The following is a 15848-nucleotide window of genomic DNA, read 5'->3' on the forward strand; positions in this document are numbered from 1 at the left end:
CGCGAAGTATTATTTATATAGCGTCTCGCGCGCGCGGGGTTCGTGCGTCGGGCTCCGGCTCACGGTACCGTTTCGGTATGTATGTATGTACGTATTCGTTCCGGTGGCACCGGCGGCGAGGGGGAACCCCACGGCGCGCGGTGGGTTCGCCGCTCATTCAACCGGCCCGATTGACATTTCGTAGGCGCGCCGGCTCGTAGCGCGGAGCACGTGCTCGCACCTTGAGATGGTCACGATTCCCGATGTCGCACGTCGTCGTCGTCGTCGTCGTTGTCGCGGATTCCGCGGTGCGGAAGTTCCGCCGTCGTTCTCCGAGGACGAGCGTTCAAGTCACCGAATTGATGCTACACAGTTAGAAAACTTATGTAGCTCTATCATCAAACCAAAGTTCTGAAATAAATTCAATTTTTCATATAATACTGTCCGAACTAGTACTTTTTTTTCCAATAAAAGTTGGCTGCCGACTATTTTTGTGAGAAAAGTTAAAAGTAGTTTCATTATCAAACCAAAATATTGAAATCCCAATTTTTTATATAATTAATATTTATTTATTATTTTAATTGAAAATCAATTGACGATCATTTTTATGAGAAAAATTATTATATACGGGCTATTAAACATTGACACTTATAGGACGAAGATTTTTGCAACTCTTTAAGTTTGTATTTCTTCAACTTACATACCTAAGATTTCTTATAAAAAATATCCAATATATTTTTTAAATAGTATATGAAAAGTAGATATTGAAATAAAAGTTGCCGATTGATTCAAAAAATTAATCTACATTGTTAGATTCATAAACTTTTACTCCTACATAATTCATTGTACAATAATTATACTATATTTCGCTAATTATCATAATACGACAATTTAACTGCTATAATAATGTAAGTTTAAGTATATTCTGCATATAATAATAGTCAATATTCTATATACGCGTTTGTGGCAGGCTTGTAAGAAAATTGCATAAAGAAACAAAAAATATAAAACCGGTCTTATATAATACAATTATCTTAACTTTAACGTACATTACATATCTCAAACAATTCATTCAAATTTTTGTATTAATTTATCACATAATAAATATGTTAAAAAGTAACGCAAATGTTACGTAAAAAATTAAGGCAAAAAAAATAATATTTTGATATGATTTGGAAACAAATTGTGGAAGCATATTCTTCAGCATATTTAGCATATAAATTTAACATTTATAAGATGCTAAACACGCACATTCTATTCATTTTTTAGAATTAACGTTTTAAAACTACGTTATTTTTATGTTATTTGTTTATCATCCTTAAATATTATTTTGACAGTAAGAGAAATATTAAATATCAATTTAACACAAAATGTTTAAATAACATAATCATATTACAATTAACATTTGGATATGTTAAAAATAAAAGTTTTAATAAGAACCGTTTCTGACATAATTACAAAATGTTTTTTATTGTACACTGGCTACCTTGTGTCCACATTTCTGTGTGCACAAATAAACTTGTGCAATAAGTACGTTTTCAACGCAAGTAGGATAAGGATAAGTACGTTTTCGCGCTCGTTTAATAAATCTGATTATGACGCATTACCAGTTCCAACAGATACTTTTTAAATCTTCCACTTCAAACAAGCTTAGAAAAACCTTAGAAAAAATTTTAATCGTGATAACTCAAGAATTAATCATTAAATGTTATAGGATTACCAAATATCGCAGTAGTAAAAAAGGATAAAAATTATGTTGAAGAAAATGTTAATAAATGACACAAATAAACAAATTAAATTTTTTGTACTAAAATTTTGTATAATTATATAAATTATTTTATTGCAATGTTAATAACATATTTCTTTCATTTCTATTTTATAAAATGTATGTTTAAATTATTTTACTTTTACCTTAAAATCATATTGTAACACAATATGATTTTAAGTCCTTCTATATAAAGAAGGACATTTAGTAATCCTTAACATACAGGTATATTGTGCGCACTTATTCTGTATTAGTCTCGCTTGTTTTACTTTTATATAAAAGATTTGAAGGATTTCCTTGAAGCAGTTAAATGTAAAAATACAGAGAGATATTTTAATGATACATTAAATGAACATAAAATGTAAAATAATCTATAAATTAAAGATTACCGATTTTGTAATTATACGTGATTATTGGTTTTTCTTCCACTTATTTGATCGTTGATGGATAATTTGATGAAGTTTATTAAGTCTCGCAAAGTATTTTCATCGCAATGATAAAAATTATTTCAAGATAGTCATAATCCCTTTTCTGTCAAACTTGAAACTTTTATCAAAGCGATTGATAAATATCGTGATTGACCAATCTTCATTCTGCTAGAAAGAAATTAAATCAAGATTAAATTTTTAGTTTTAATTTATTCTTTTAAAAAGAATAAAATTACCTTTTGCTTTACCAAACAATTTATGTCATAAATTTTACGCACATATATTTTACTTTGCAAGTAAATAAATAAACGGTTTAAGGTATGATGCTCATACCTTAGCCGAAACAGATGGCTATAGATTAGAATTTCCTTAATAATTGTTAAAAAATGAGTTTTGTAGTCATTCTCAAAGATAATTGATATGTACAGTGTATTTATGTAATTTTTATTTTTGCCTGTAAAGTTCTTCATGTATTCACTAAAAATTGCCACAACGTCGAATAAATTACAGTTAAGCTTTCATAATCAACGTTAAACACATAACAAAGATATATAAATTGTAATGTGATTATCTTTTATTTCTTTTTCCATTTTTTTAAATAAATATTATAACTATTATTTCCTTACAGTTTAGATAAAATAACCCAATTTTTAAATGTTTAAAAGTTGAAATTAATATATTCGCTAAGAATTTATTTATTTATTTATCTATTTATATGTTACATTTTGTTTATTTATGGATAAAAATTATATTTTAAAAATTGTTTTTTATAATTTAAAATAATCAAATTTTAGATAAAACTAAAACTAAATATGTGATGTACCAATAAATCTGAATATATTAAATTATAAGTTTCTTATTATTTTATAAAAAACATACATAAAATATGTATAGTTAGCCAAATAGCCATCTGTCTTATAATACTATGGCCATCTTTCTAAAAATCCGAGAGGTTGGTCATATTTCAATATTTTGATGATATAAAATTTTTATTGAGTATTTTTACTGTAATGTCGATAGTATTACGTGCTCCAAACTTTAATAAAATAATGTACAAAACACAATTAAAAATCAATAGAAATACAAGTATATTTTTGTATTTTAAATAATTATGGCCATTATACCCAAGTTTACTCTGATGTTTCCTTTGTGCTTTATGTGTCTGGCACTTATCTAAATATTATTCCAATTACGTAACAATTTCACATCAATCTACGTTGATGTAACTCCGCTTTTATGTTAGAAGATGAATACCTGCATTTATCTGCGTACCTTGAGAGAATTCTTTAAAAAAATACATTTTTCATTTTCAATATAAAAGCTAAACGTGAGAGAAAAGAGAGATGTAAAATATATTTTGTGAAAAATTAAATATATAAGTACAAAAATTGACATATTAATCAAACTTGATGTTGTAATTTCACCCTAAAAATTGTTTTACAGTGATTATTCATTCGCGGAAAGTAGTTTTCTTTCGGTAATAACAAATCACAAAAAATGATATTAATACTATCAATATAATCAAATTTTTATCTCTTCAAGGAATTGTTTAACGATTAAAAAGTTATATGTCAACTAAAGTTCTTTCTTTCAATTACTTTTTTTAATTTCAAAATATTGTCACAAAATGCATTAATTTAATTAATTGTTATCGCACTTGAAATACAACTCTCTCTCTCTCTCTCTCTCTCTCTCTCTCTTTTGTCTTGTTTATTTTATTATACTTTATTTTTTTACGTTTAAACTTCATATTATTTTTTTATTTAATTGTATTTTATTATAATTATACTGTAATATATATGTATAGTGTTTTAGCGCTGAAAAAATTCCATTCTAGATTCTAGATTTTTTGCTTTATAAGTCTTTCTCTTTGTTTTTAAATAAAAGTAAAATTATAGAAATGATAAAGAATTTTGAACCGAATCGTTAATAAATCATAACGTGTCAGGTTGACATTCCTTGAACCAAGATATCAACTCGCGGAAAATATGCATGCTCGTCTGACTGAAACGTGACTGGAATGCAGTAATGACTATTTAACTTATTTTTCCTTCGCTGTTTTTTTTATGCTCGCGCATGGTGTACATACTTGAGAAAAAAAGAGGAACGAGAGCGGTATTCTTTTTGCAAACATTAGTCATATTTTATTCGATAAGCCGAAGTCACGAAGAATTTATTGGCGAAGTGATAATCTCGAAATGAAGGCTGATAATCTCGATATCTCGCCGTCTCATTTCGAATTGCCTTACACAACAACAAAAATAAATGACGAATAATTCCTGGTATGGAGCAGACAAATGAAACGTGTGGAAAAGTACACTGATTCGGGAAGCGCTGCATTCCTGGCGATTTCCAGATGAAGCGTGAACACGTCGCTTATAAGTTATGCGTTTTTAATATGCGTTTCCGAACACTCCCGTCGCGTTCCGCCACTTCTGGAGCGCCGAACGGATGAATCAATTAAAACGCGTTACGGAGTGTTCTGAGAAGTGTTTGCGCAGACGCTGAAATCAAACAATTACGTTTTTTGACCTAAATTAAGCGGCGACGAAACAACGCTGCAATGGCATCGAAACGTCGGGCTGCACCTGACGAAAAACGATTCTGTTCGAGAGGGCTCGATGACGCTTGTGCGACCGTGAGCCCCGTGTGGGAGTAGCGCGTGAGGTCGATGAATCTGGTTGAATCACGGCCGTCCTTAGTCCTCCGTCGATTCACCTTCCAGAGCATTGTGCGGAAGGCGCGGATGATCGTCGCGTCAAATCAAGAATCACGCGTCACTCACTGGAACGCGCGTTGCGAAACGCCCGCGCTTGTATTCGTTCAACCTGACACATCGCGGAATGAATACGGCGATTCGCGCTGTCGCTTTAAATGAATTTATATTAGGGTACTAATATAAATTTGTATTCACGGTACAAAAATCCAAAGCCGATCACGTCACGCAAATCGCATCTTTGTAGAAAAAAAGTAACGTCAAATCAATAATTGTCTTATAAAGTAAAAATATAAAATCTTTAAAAAAATTAGCAAAGTTAATATATATTTTTTAATTAAATTAAAGTTAACAAGGTCTAAAATCAATTTCATTACGTTAAGTTACATGAACAAAAAACTACCTTAGTTAAAAATTACATCAAATTTAAATTAATTTTAAGATAAATTAAAATTTAAAAAAAACATTAAATCAGAAAGTTATAATTTTTTAAATTAGATTACTCAAAACAAGTATGAATCATCAAATAAATTTAAATTTTATTTAATATTATGTAAATATATTTTATTTTTATATGGAATTTTTTCCTTTTACACAAATTTTTAACTTAGGAAAAAAATTAATAAGTTAATAAGTTTTAAAAATAATTATAAATTAAAGTTAAAAATTAAGCTAAATGAAAAATTATTAACTTTCTCGGTTGAATTCGAATAAGCGGTATTTCCCCTAGTAATATTAATGCACTGTTAAGTAATAAATTGTCGCAATGATAAATTGTAAACTAATTATAATTTTATTGTATAGTTGTTTACACCTGCGAAAGGCAAGATTCGAGGGATAAGTACGGTTAATAAAATAATGCCGACCTTAATCTCGCGGCATGTAATTTGTAATAGAATATGTCATGGTCAACATGCACGTTCGCACGTACGTCTTTCATGTGAATTGTATTTAAAAAAAATGTCGGCTATTTTTTGCAATGGCAATGCACATGAGATACAAAGAGATATTAAAAATTAAAGACATTTATTTGCGTCTATCATGATGTATATCGCAAGCTTCGTTTCTACGAAGGAAAATTATTAATATACAACTCAGGTATCTCCAAAGGTCAACGTGCAGCTATAAAAGTCAACGTCGCTTTAGGAATAAAAGGATAGTCTGGATATTGATAGCTCTAATATCTTTTTGGCACACGTTTAATAACTAGATTAACGTAACGTAAAAATCTAGAATTCATGTTCAAATATAAAAATCTTTATGCATCTCAAAACAAAAAAGAAGACAAAGATATTAAAAGAAAGAAAAATGGATATAAAACTTTATGCAATCAAAATCCATTGCAAAATAAATAAGGGCATACTCTTTCGCGTCATACGACTATGCATACATGGATCATGTGCTTGTGATCACGCTATATATCTATATATGAATTATCTCACGATTCAAATTTTAAATTTACATAATCTCTTGCCTTATTATCAACATTACGGAAGCGTCATATGCTATAACATGCTTACCACTTATGCTCCAAGTTAATCCATGTTTACAAAGATCGAACGCAACACCGCAATGAATATAATATTTCATATATTTTACAAAATAATAAAGATCTCAACAATAGCGATGGAATATTATCATCCCAATTTGAGCAAAAATTGAAGGCATTGAACATGAAAGTAGAGTCAATCGTTTCTATTGCAACATTTATTTCCGTACTGTACAAAGAACTGTTCCTTAACAGTTAGTCTTTATTATTAAGCTATTTCGATTATTACATGTCGTGTAGTAAATGCAACATTGTAAAGATAAGAAAGTGTATTAATTTACAGAAGCTTTTTGGAAGATACGTAATTCAACAAGATAATTGGATAATTATCTTAAACTCTTACAGGGTAACTTAAATAATTCTGTATTTATTGCAAGTCAATGCCATGCCAGACTTAAATCCTATATAGAAACATAATCTACTTTTATTCCAGTGTCTTCAATTCTTGGCAATAAATTCTTCCCCTTTCTTTCTTCTTGCAGTTTCTTTATGAAACCTCATCTTACACATATAGAAATGTACATATGTGTATATGTATTTATATAATATGTGTGTATGTGTATATGTATATCTCTTAAATATTTAACAAACTTTATAACCTAAATTACACGTAAAGTTTAGGTAAGATCCTTTCCGAAAATATTTAATGGGTTTGCAGATGCTATAGCTGCTATATATCTGTACTTTATGTACAGTGGACACAAAGTATTCCTTTGCTCAGTGTATGTTCAACATAATTGCGATGCATGATGAGGAAATAATAATTGCAAAATAGACACTTGATCAGTATTATGTCAGGATCCTTAAGATTTCCTCTCCAATTCCCGACAGCAATGAGTTATTGTCACCTTTACCTTCAATTACTAGCTTTTCTGTCGCTCTCTGCAACATGGAAAATCATCAAAATCTAATACATTATATATTGCTAAACTTAGAAAGTTAAAATCTCTATACTTTTAACTAAATCAACATGTAATACTTACTTACTATAAAATATTGATATATTTCTTTGTTTTAAGTTAATTAATATTTTTTAACTTTGATTATCAAATTCTTTACTATAAAATAAAGTGAGATAATTTAACTTACGTTATATTTTATCAAAAGGCACACATGATGTCCCTTCAGAGAATGTCCGTATAAAGATGCAGTATCATCAATTTGTTCCACAAGCGTAAGATTGCATTTGCGGCAGATAATATTCAGAATTTCACCAAAGTCCTGAGAAGATATCACTTCTCTTCTAATCTTAGATACTAATTGACCACTTTTGAGAAGTTCCGTGAGTATGTCCTTGTGAGAGAGATGTCCAACCATGAACTTGCTGCACGACAAGGGCACGGTGAAGTCGAGCTTTTCTTGTTGCGTGCCTTCTGTACTTTCAAACATGTATGTCAGTGTACCCCTCAATCTCTGAGCAAATGTCACATCGGAGACTTGAACGGTAAACTCAGTTTCTTTATTAGATTGCAGAGGCAGTTGGAACGGCAGTTTTATTCCGAATTCATCTTCAGGCTGCGAGAGAGAAAGAGAAAAATAATAAAATGTAATAAAATTATTTTCATGAGTAAATCCCAAATATTCAAATGTGCACTGACTTACATTCCTAACTAATTTGAGTGACGATGTGTCTGGAACGTCAAAGACTAATTCTTTTACAAGCGGCTGACTTATATTTGTAATGCAAATCGATACGATAATTTTACTTGAATCGTAGGGAATTTGTTTCAGCTCATACCTCATGGAAATGACTTTATTTTTTGCTAATTCTTCGTATTCCTCTTGCTGTACAGTAATTGTATTATATTCAGAATTTATATCATTTTTTAATTCCGGTAATATTTCTTTTGACGGAGTAGATATTCCAGCTGTTTCTTCATAATCCAAAGCCTTGTTTTCCTTCTTACTTTTCGATTTCTTTGATTTTCTATGCTTCGTGTCTTCGTCGTTGGATTTCTTGTGTTTGTTTTGACTCTTCGACTTCTTGCGTTTGCTATCTTTTTGTGACTCACTAGATACTTCAATGTATTCTCCTATAGCAGGGGACTGTACTTTTTCAGGAGATGAATTGGTTTCCAACCAGAAGTTAGATTCTGTTTCGTTGTTTACCTTGTTTTCCATGACATTCTTTACTTTTCTTTTAGATTTTCTATGTCCCTATCAATGCAGAAAGTATAAATTATTTTAAAAATATTTTTTAAAGTATTTTTTAAAATATTTAAACAAATTAAAAATTTAAACAAATTCCAATTGTGTTACAACATTTATCAAGTATAAAAATAAATTTACTTTTTCCTTTTTATTCTCTTTTTCTTCAACTTTCTTCGTTATTTTATTTTCAACAACTCTGTGTTCTAAGACAGGCAATCTTTCATCTTCCCGTAAAGGCATATCTAAATCAATATTTAAAGCTCTATGTGGATCATTTGTGTCTGCTAAATCGTACTCATCACTATCACTTATCTGTGCACCCGGAGGTAATTCCCCAATTCCAGTATTTACTATTTGCAGTGGTGAACTATCATCTTCTTTTTCATCTTCCTCCGACGCAGATTTTTTATCTGAAAACATTCAATGTTAAGAATCTTAAATATTTAATAACATGCTTGGAATACACGATTTATGCATATAACAGATACTTTTATTTTTTTTCGATTTCTTCTTCTTTTCATGCTTCTTATGTCTTTTGTGACTGCTATCTAAATCACGACATCTATGCGAGTTAGAAATCTTTAAAGAGATTGGGATGTCTAATTCCGTGACGGGAATGTTTTCAAAGTCTTCGTATACGCCTGATGAATTGTTATATGATGTGGAAGTCTTAAATGAGCCTTTCAGATAATGAGGATTATTTTCTTGCTCTAGTTTTCTTGCTTCGCGCCTCCTTTCAAGTTCCTCTAAGGACGGTTCGTTTAAATCCCGTTTGGAAAACGAATTATTTGGTTTCTCTGATTTAATAAAAATATCATTCATATCTAAATCCTCTGAATCTGAACTCTCCGAAGGTGGATCATTGATCCAGGAATCTAAATCCAAATTCTCAGGTATTGGAACCTAAAAGACATAAAATTTTTGCATGGTAAAACTTGTAAATAATCTGGCTCAATATGTGTATATTTATTTTCAATTTAATAAAAGATATTTTTAAGTACATAATATACAAATATGCAATATTAATTGATAGTTACTTTTCTTTGAGCCTTTGGTGCAACTGGATTAAGTTCACCTTCAAAAGTCTTTACTAATTCCTGTGCAAGCCCAGGATTTTCTTTTAAACATTCAAGTAGCACTAATGCGGAACTTGACCTTTCCTGAACTTCCAGATCGCCACTACAGACAAAAACTGCTATTTTGTCCTTCAATTCAGAAATCTGTAAAGAAAAAATTATTAATACTAAAAAAATAAAATTAGAATTAAAAATTGTATTTCAATTTAATAAATAAATATATTTTAAAATATCATTAACTGAATTTTTTATTGCATCATAGAAATTATATAAAAATTTTATTATTATACATAAATAATACCTTTTCCATGGTTTCAGTATCTTCCTCTTTTTCTGCTTTAGCAAATGTCGTTGCAGCTAGTTTTAATATATTATGAACATAAACAGCCTGTATGTGTCCTGGCAAACTAGAAGCTTGTGATCGCAACATAGATTGCAATGTTGCCAAAGGATTTTCCAATTCACTATTAATTTAATTTAATTCATTATTAAATTAATTAGATCGTATTAAATATGTTGTCATGTATTACTTGGATCCTATATATGTATAAATGCAGATTAATGCTAAAATTTTTATTACCTAGAGAATTCTCCACAAATCCATGCTGCTGCATATAAAACCTCAGACATTGTTGCCCTTGGCTGGCCAGTTAAAAGATATGAATTCTCAAGCAGTAAGGCACATTGTTGAACCGCATATTTTCGAATAGCTTGTACACGAATTGCTACATCAAGTAATTGAGTTGCTACTAATGGTCCGTGTTTGGTGCCTTCCATTCGTGTAAGTTCCACCAATACAGATATGTACCTGTGTATATACACAAATTTTCTATAATCTGCCCTAAAAAATATGAATATATTCCCAAAAAATTATATTTACCACTCAAAGTAGGTAATGAAGTGATAATTATTCTGTGAGCAAATTTGAATGATCTTTGAGAGTAATTCATCGCGATACATAGTGCCTTCAGCTTTGTCCATGTGTACCATTAACTTTTTAACTATCTCCATTAGGTTTTTCTTGGAAACCATTCCATACAACAAATCCAAGGCACGCAGTCTTATAGTTTCGTCTTTATCATCAAGACATTGCATAATTAAATCTTTGTGAGATTGCACGCTCTTTGGATGATTTCTCAATATTTTTGACATCGCCAACAATCCCAGATACTTCAAGTTTTGATCTGAGTCCTCTATTAATATTCTCAACTTTTGAACACACAACTGTATCGAATCGGCGTGACTCGGCATACCAGACGATATAGAAATCAATACGGCAATTACCGTATTAATACATTCATATAGTAAAGACATTGCAGATGTACTGGAAATTAGTATTATATTATAAATTATACCAAAAATCAATTTATGCAAAAAAAAACATAATAAATGGATGTTAAATACTACCCACACACACATTTTACACAAAAAATTAAAAATAAATAAATAAGATAAATTTGGATAATTATAAGATGTAAAACTAAATTACAAGCAATGATAACATTACAAGCATGATAATTAGCATACGCTTTAGAATAAAATACATTAAATACCTGTGTATTAAATTGGTAAGGGGTTCTATTAACTTTCTGCCAAGCCTAGGTTCTAGAGGTGTCAATGCTCCAAACTGGAAATATAATGTCATATTGCTTTCTAAAATATACTCAACATATTTTTTAATATAGAAAAATAGCTTAATTCTTATCTCATGTACTGATGAAATATGTAATATCAAACTATATGCAAAGAAACAATATTAATGATTCTACAAAATACGGATACTGATGTATTCTATCAATAATATGTGCATAATTGCAATGAATAAACCTACAGTTGTACCATATGTAAAAAAAAACAAGTAAACCTTGCAATCAGATCAATTAATGGTTGAGTAAGTCGCCGACCCAGCTTTGGTTCGATCAGAGTTATAGTCGAGAACTGAGTATGAGAAATAAACCAACACAGCTTATAGTAAGAAAAAGATGAATACGTATAAAATTTAATATTATGAGAAAAATAAGTACGAATATGACTTTGTGTGCACAATGCATAAAAAGTATTGTTTATCCTTTAAAAATCTAAAACAATAACACTCACCAATTTGATAATTTTGATAAGCATCCAATTATTCGTGGAAGTTGTCATCAGCTTAAAGAAAACTGGCGCTAAACTCAGGTAATTCTTTGGGTTTTTTCTGGCCAATTCGCAAACTACGTTCACCGCTGCACTTTGAACACCACTGTCTGGATCCTCAAGTTTTTCCTTCAACCTAGGGAAAGCGGGCCTCAAGGCCTCAGGAAATCTCAGGAATACTTTATACATCATCAAAACTGCCTTCTTGCGCAAGTATGGCTTTGTAGAAGTCAACAATGTCATTATGTCATGAACCAGATCACGCGCTAAATCTGGACTTATAAAGCAAGACAAACCACTCAGCGCCAAACCAGCATCATACTGATTTTGACTATTCAAATCTTTACGAATCATATTCGTTGTTAACATCAATAACTGTAACAAAAAGAAAGTATTAATAAATTACAAGGTAGTCATTTTGCTGTAACTTTAACATTTTGCCCAGGTCACTGTACCAGTTAAACAATTATCAGTAAATATATTTTTTTAATTTTTTATTTATAGATTTCAAATTAATGTTACAAATTAATTAATATTTTTCAAGTTTAATTTTTATAGATTTGATTGAAAAAAATTTTTTTCCTTAAAAGTAAATATATTATTTTTATTTGTTCATTGACTGGTACATTGACTTATAATACATGTATATAATTTTTATTAATAATCTTTTACATCTATTCATTTAATATATAATATATATTTAATTTATAATAACAACATATATACTTAAAAAAATTCTTTTGTTACAATTCTATAATATTGTTTATACAAAGGTCTGAAAAATATGTACTAAATATCTATTTCAAATTTATGCAAAATGGATTTTACCTCTGTATCTGCATGAAAACTCTGACTGGCAGCAAGATAGCCAATTCGCTTGTGAGTGAACTTCGTTGATGACATTACTTCTATTATGTTAAAGCCAGCCCAGCTGATGTCATATCCCAACATCTGGAGCTGAAGACACAAAGACATATTAGCCATTAGCGCTTGGGATAACTTGGATTTAATTAAATCAAGTTGAGTTAGATGGATTTGAAATGCAAGTCGATCGTATAAATTGCATCATGTCAACCTCAGCATCTGTCAAAATTTACATATGCCAGAGACTTACATATGTCAACTTGGCCACGGCGTTGGCTTTGACCGCCACATTGTCTTGCCGCAACTCCTGCTTGATCTCTTCGATACATTGCGCGATGTACTTCGCCTAAGAAAACAACAGAATAAAGTATCCGCCTGTCAACGCGAAAACGAGACGGGACAGAGCGAGAGGGAAATTAAGGTTAAGTTCCAATTTAAAAATTTCGGCAACAGCGAAACCGCTGGATGGAGCGTAAACTCAACGAGAATCACCTCGTTCTCCTTATTGTTCCTAATCCCGCGCACCAGATCCGTCAAATTCTTGTCGAACATCCGCTCGAAGTTTCCCTTCACCTTACGGAGTGCCATGGTCGCATTTAAAAAAAAATATTAAATGCCGTTGTTCTTACGCTGACACCGCTCAGGGAGCTTTCTCGTGCATCGGCCGTACGTCTCGACTCAATCGGACGACACGTGGCCCTGATACCATTACAGTTAACCGAAATATGTAAATCCTGATCCGCCACCATGCATTCACATCTTTTTGACAGACTGGCGGACGACGTGAGAGAGGGAGAGATAGCTACTTGGCAATCATGCCTTAAGAAATAATGTCAAGAGGGCAGACAAACACGGGCTATCTGACGTATCTTCTCCCATTGGATATGTAATGCCATCAAAGTGTTCGGCTTTTGCAATTTGTACCGGAAATGCGATTCTCATAAAGCTTTAATTTCCTTCAGCACGTTTTGAGATTTAAACTGAATAAAAACATTTGTCTTAAAACGTATATATTTAAACGGGTATATTTATTATTATATATTTTTTAATACATTTAACATATATTTTAAACACATATGTGTTCTTTAAATGTATTATGTAACACATCTGTAAAATCTTTAAAAAAAAAATTTCTTTAAATAAAAATCCAACATAATTAATCAATCGAGTTAAAAATTAATCAACATAGATTACGAACATAAACCGCTTGTCGAATTAAAAGCATCCCATTTGATCATAGCCAATTGTTAGGAGCTTTCCTAAGAGACACAAATTGACACAGGCAGTATTTCTGCCTTTTGGCTTGTTCTTTTTCGCTGTACTGCTGCACTGGTGCAGATTAGAGTAAGACAAATATATTTTTTCTCACTCCAACTTATTGCACCAGTGCAACAGTGCAGCGAAAAAGAACAAACCATTTGTTTGATATGCAGTTAAGAGCCAGGGGCTCGATTCTTGAATTCATTCGCAAGAAAACGTATGCGCAAATATCCGCTCTAACAGAAAAGTTGCAGATTTATTGGTTAAAAGCTATACGATAGCCAATAAATTTTCAACTTTTCTGTAAGAACAAAATTTGCGAATACGTTTCTCTTGCAAATGAATTCAAGAATCGAGCCCCTGTTTCACAAACGTCGGTTAACTGCTAACGAGAGGTTAATAGATTTTCTGTCTCTCCTTAGATAATAATATAGAGAAAGATAGGTAGTCGATTAACCTCCCGTTAGCAGTTAACTGACGTTTGTGAAACTGGCCCTAAGCCCAGATCTACAATAGTGTAGTAAGCCTTATGCCATAAGGAATTAACCAATTATATTCGATTATTCTTCTCAAATTCAATTATAATTGGTCAATTTCTTATGGCATAAGGCTTACTACACCTATTGTAGATCCGGCTAAGCCTTCATATCCTTATTGGCTTACTTGGGCTGTGTTCCAAAATTCACTGCCAGTACTGAAAATCTATAGTCCACGTTACACATACTGCTCTAGTTTACACCGAGCACTTGGTACGCGTATCAAGTAGTGAATTTAAGCTGATCAGCCAATGATTAAACACATTCACTAGTTATTTACTATTTGATACGCGTACCAAGTGCTCGGTGTAAACTAGGTCACTATAAATTTTCAGTACTGGCAGTGAATTTTGGAACACAGCCTTGGTGACCTGGGCTGCGTTTCGATATTCACTGCCAGTACTGAAAATCTATAGTTTACGTCACATACACTGTAGAATTTCAGTACTGACAGTGAATATCGAAACGCAGCCATAATCATCCGAGCCAATCAGGACACGTATTAAGATGCCTCGTATGTGATCCAGCATGAAAAATCGTATTGTGCGCCGAAGGCTTTAGGCCCGGTTCCACAACTCAGGGTGCAGTCCCATGGAGCGGATTATGCGGAAGCGGAACGAGCGGATCACCAATCACAGGACCGTTTCGACGGTATCTTTGAAAGAGTTCTATCAGAATGATCCCGCGATTGGTGATCCGCTCGTTCCGCTTCCGCATAATCCGCTTCATGGGACCGCACCCCACGGTTAAATTAACTGGCCGATTATTCCATTGGAATTGACCAATCGTATTTGTCGTTAAGCAAAATTAACAAATACGATTGGTCAATTCCAATGGAATAATCGGCCAGCTCCTGCACATAGGACGCGGCAAGCGGCATCGCGGTGGTCAATCACCGTCTTGCTTTTACATATATGTATTAAAGCTCGCCATCATTGGGTGTTGCAAATTGCAACTGGCGACTGCGATTAATGTAGAACGGGCTTTACATCCACGTTTGGCGATGATGCTAGTCAAATATCGGTCGCACGAAAGAAGCCGCGGTGGCCGATCAGGTTCCTCTCTGATTTTCTCAACGTAGCCATTGGTTGAGACAATATTATAAAATAAAATTTGACTAATGAATATGTAAATAGAACCTATGTAAATAGAAACATGCTTGCATGGGACTTTACAGACACATGTAGACAGCCTTAACTAGAAAAAAAAAAGGATATTGGCCGCCAATTTGTACTATATCCTTTTTCCTTGGACTCACTTTCGACTTGCGCGCAGCGCAGTCAATGGTTGAAGTCACGTAACCGTGAACGATGAGAAAAAATATACTTATCTTTCTTTTCTTGTTACACCATTGTAATTAAAAATAACAGATCATAAATTAGTTTTTAATC

The 15848-nt window shown here is 31.9% G+C and overlaps 1 protein-coding gene across 1 annotated transcript; it reads right to left on the reverse strand.

Annotated features, from left to right (window-relative positions):
• Positions 1–5662: 5662 nt before the first annotated feature.
• On the reverse strand, positions 5663–13249 carry LOC105833907 (AP-3 complex subunit delta-1). The gene is made up of 14 exons (XM_012676006.3): positions 13154–13249; positions 12912–13007; positions 12626–12754; positions 11762–12172; positions 11218–11291; positions 10545–10988; positions 10245–10472; positions 9966–10128; positions 9626–9808; positions 9077–9491; positions 8727–8998; positions 8040–8594; positions 7527–7952; positions 5663–7319 (listed from the first exon to the last, which is right to left on the reverse strand). The coding sequence occupies exons 1-14, from the start codon at positions 13247–13249 to the stop codon at positions 7227–7229; spliced, it is 3585 nt and encodes a 1194-aa protein (XP_012531460.2). The 3' UTR covers positions 5663–7226.
• Between the last annotated feature and the right edge of the window lie 2599 nt (positions 13250–15848).

The sequence above is a fragment of the Monomorium pharaonis genome, chromosome 2, assembly GCF_013373865.1.
Source record: "Monomorium pharaonis isolate MP-MQ-018 chromosome 2, ASM1337386v2, whole genome shotgun sequence".
Classification (NCBI taxonomy): Eukaryota; Metazoa; Arthropoda; class Insecta; order Hymenoptera; family Formicidae; genus Monomorium; species Monomorium pharaonis.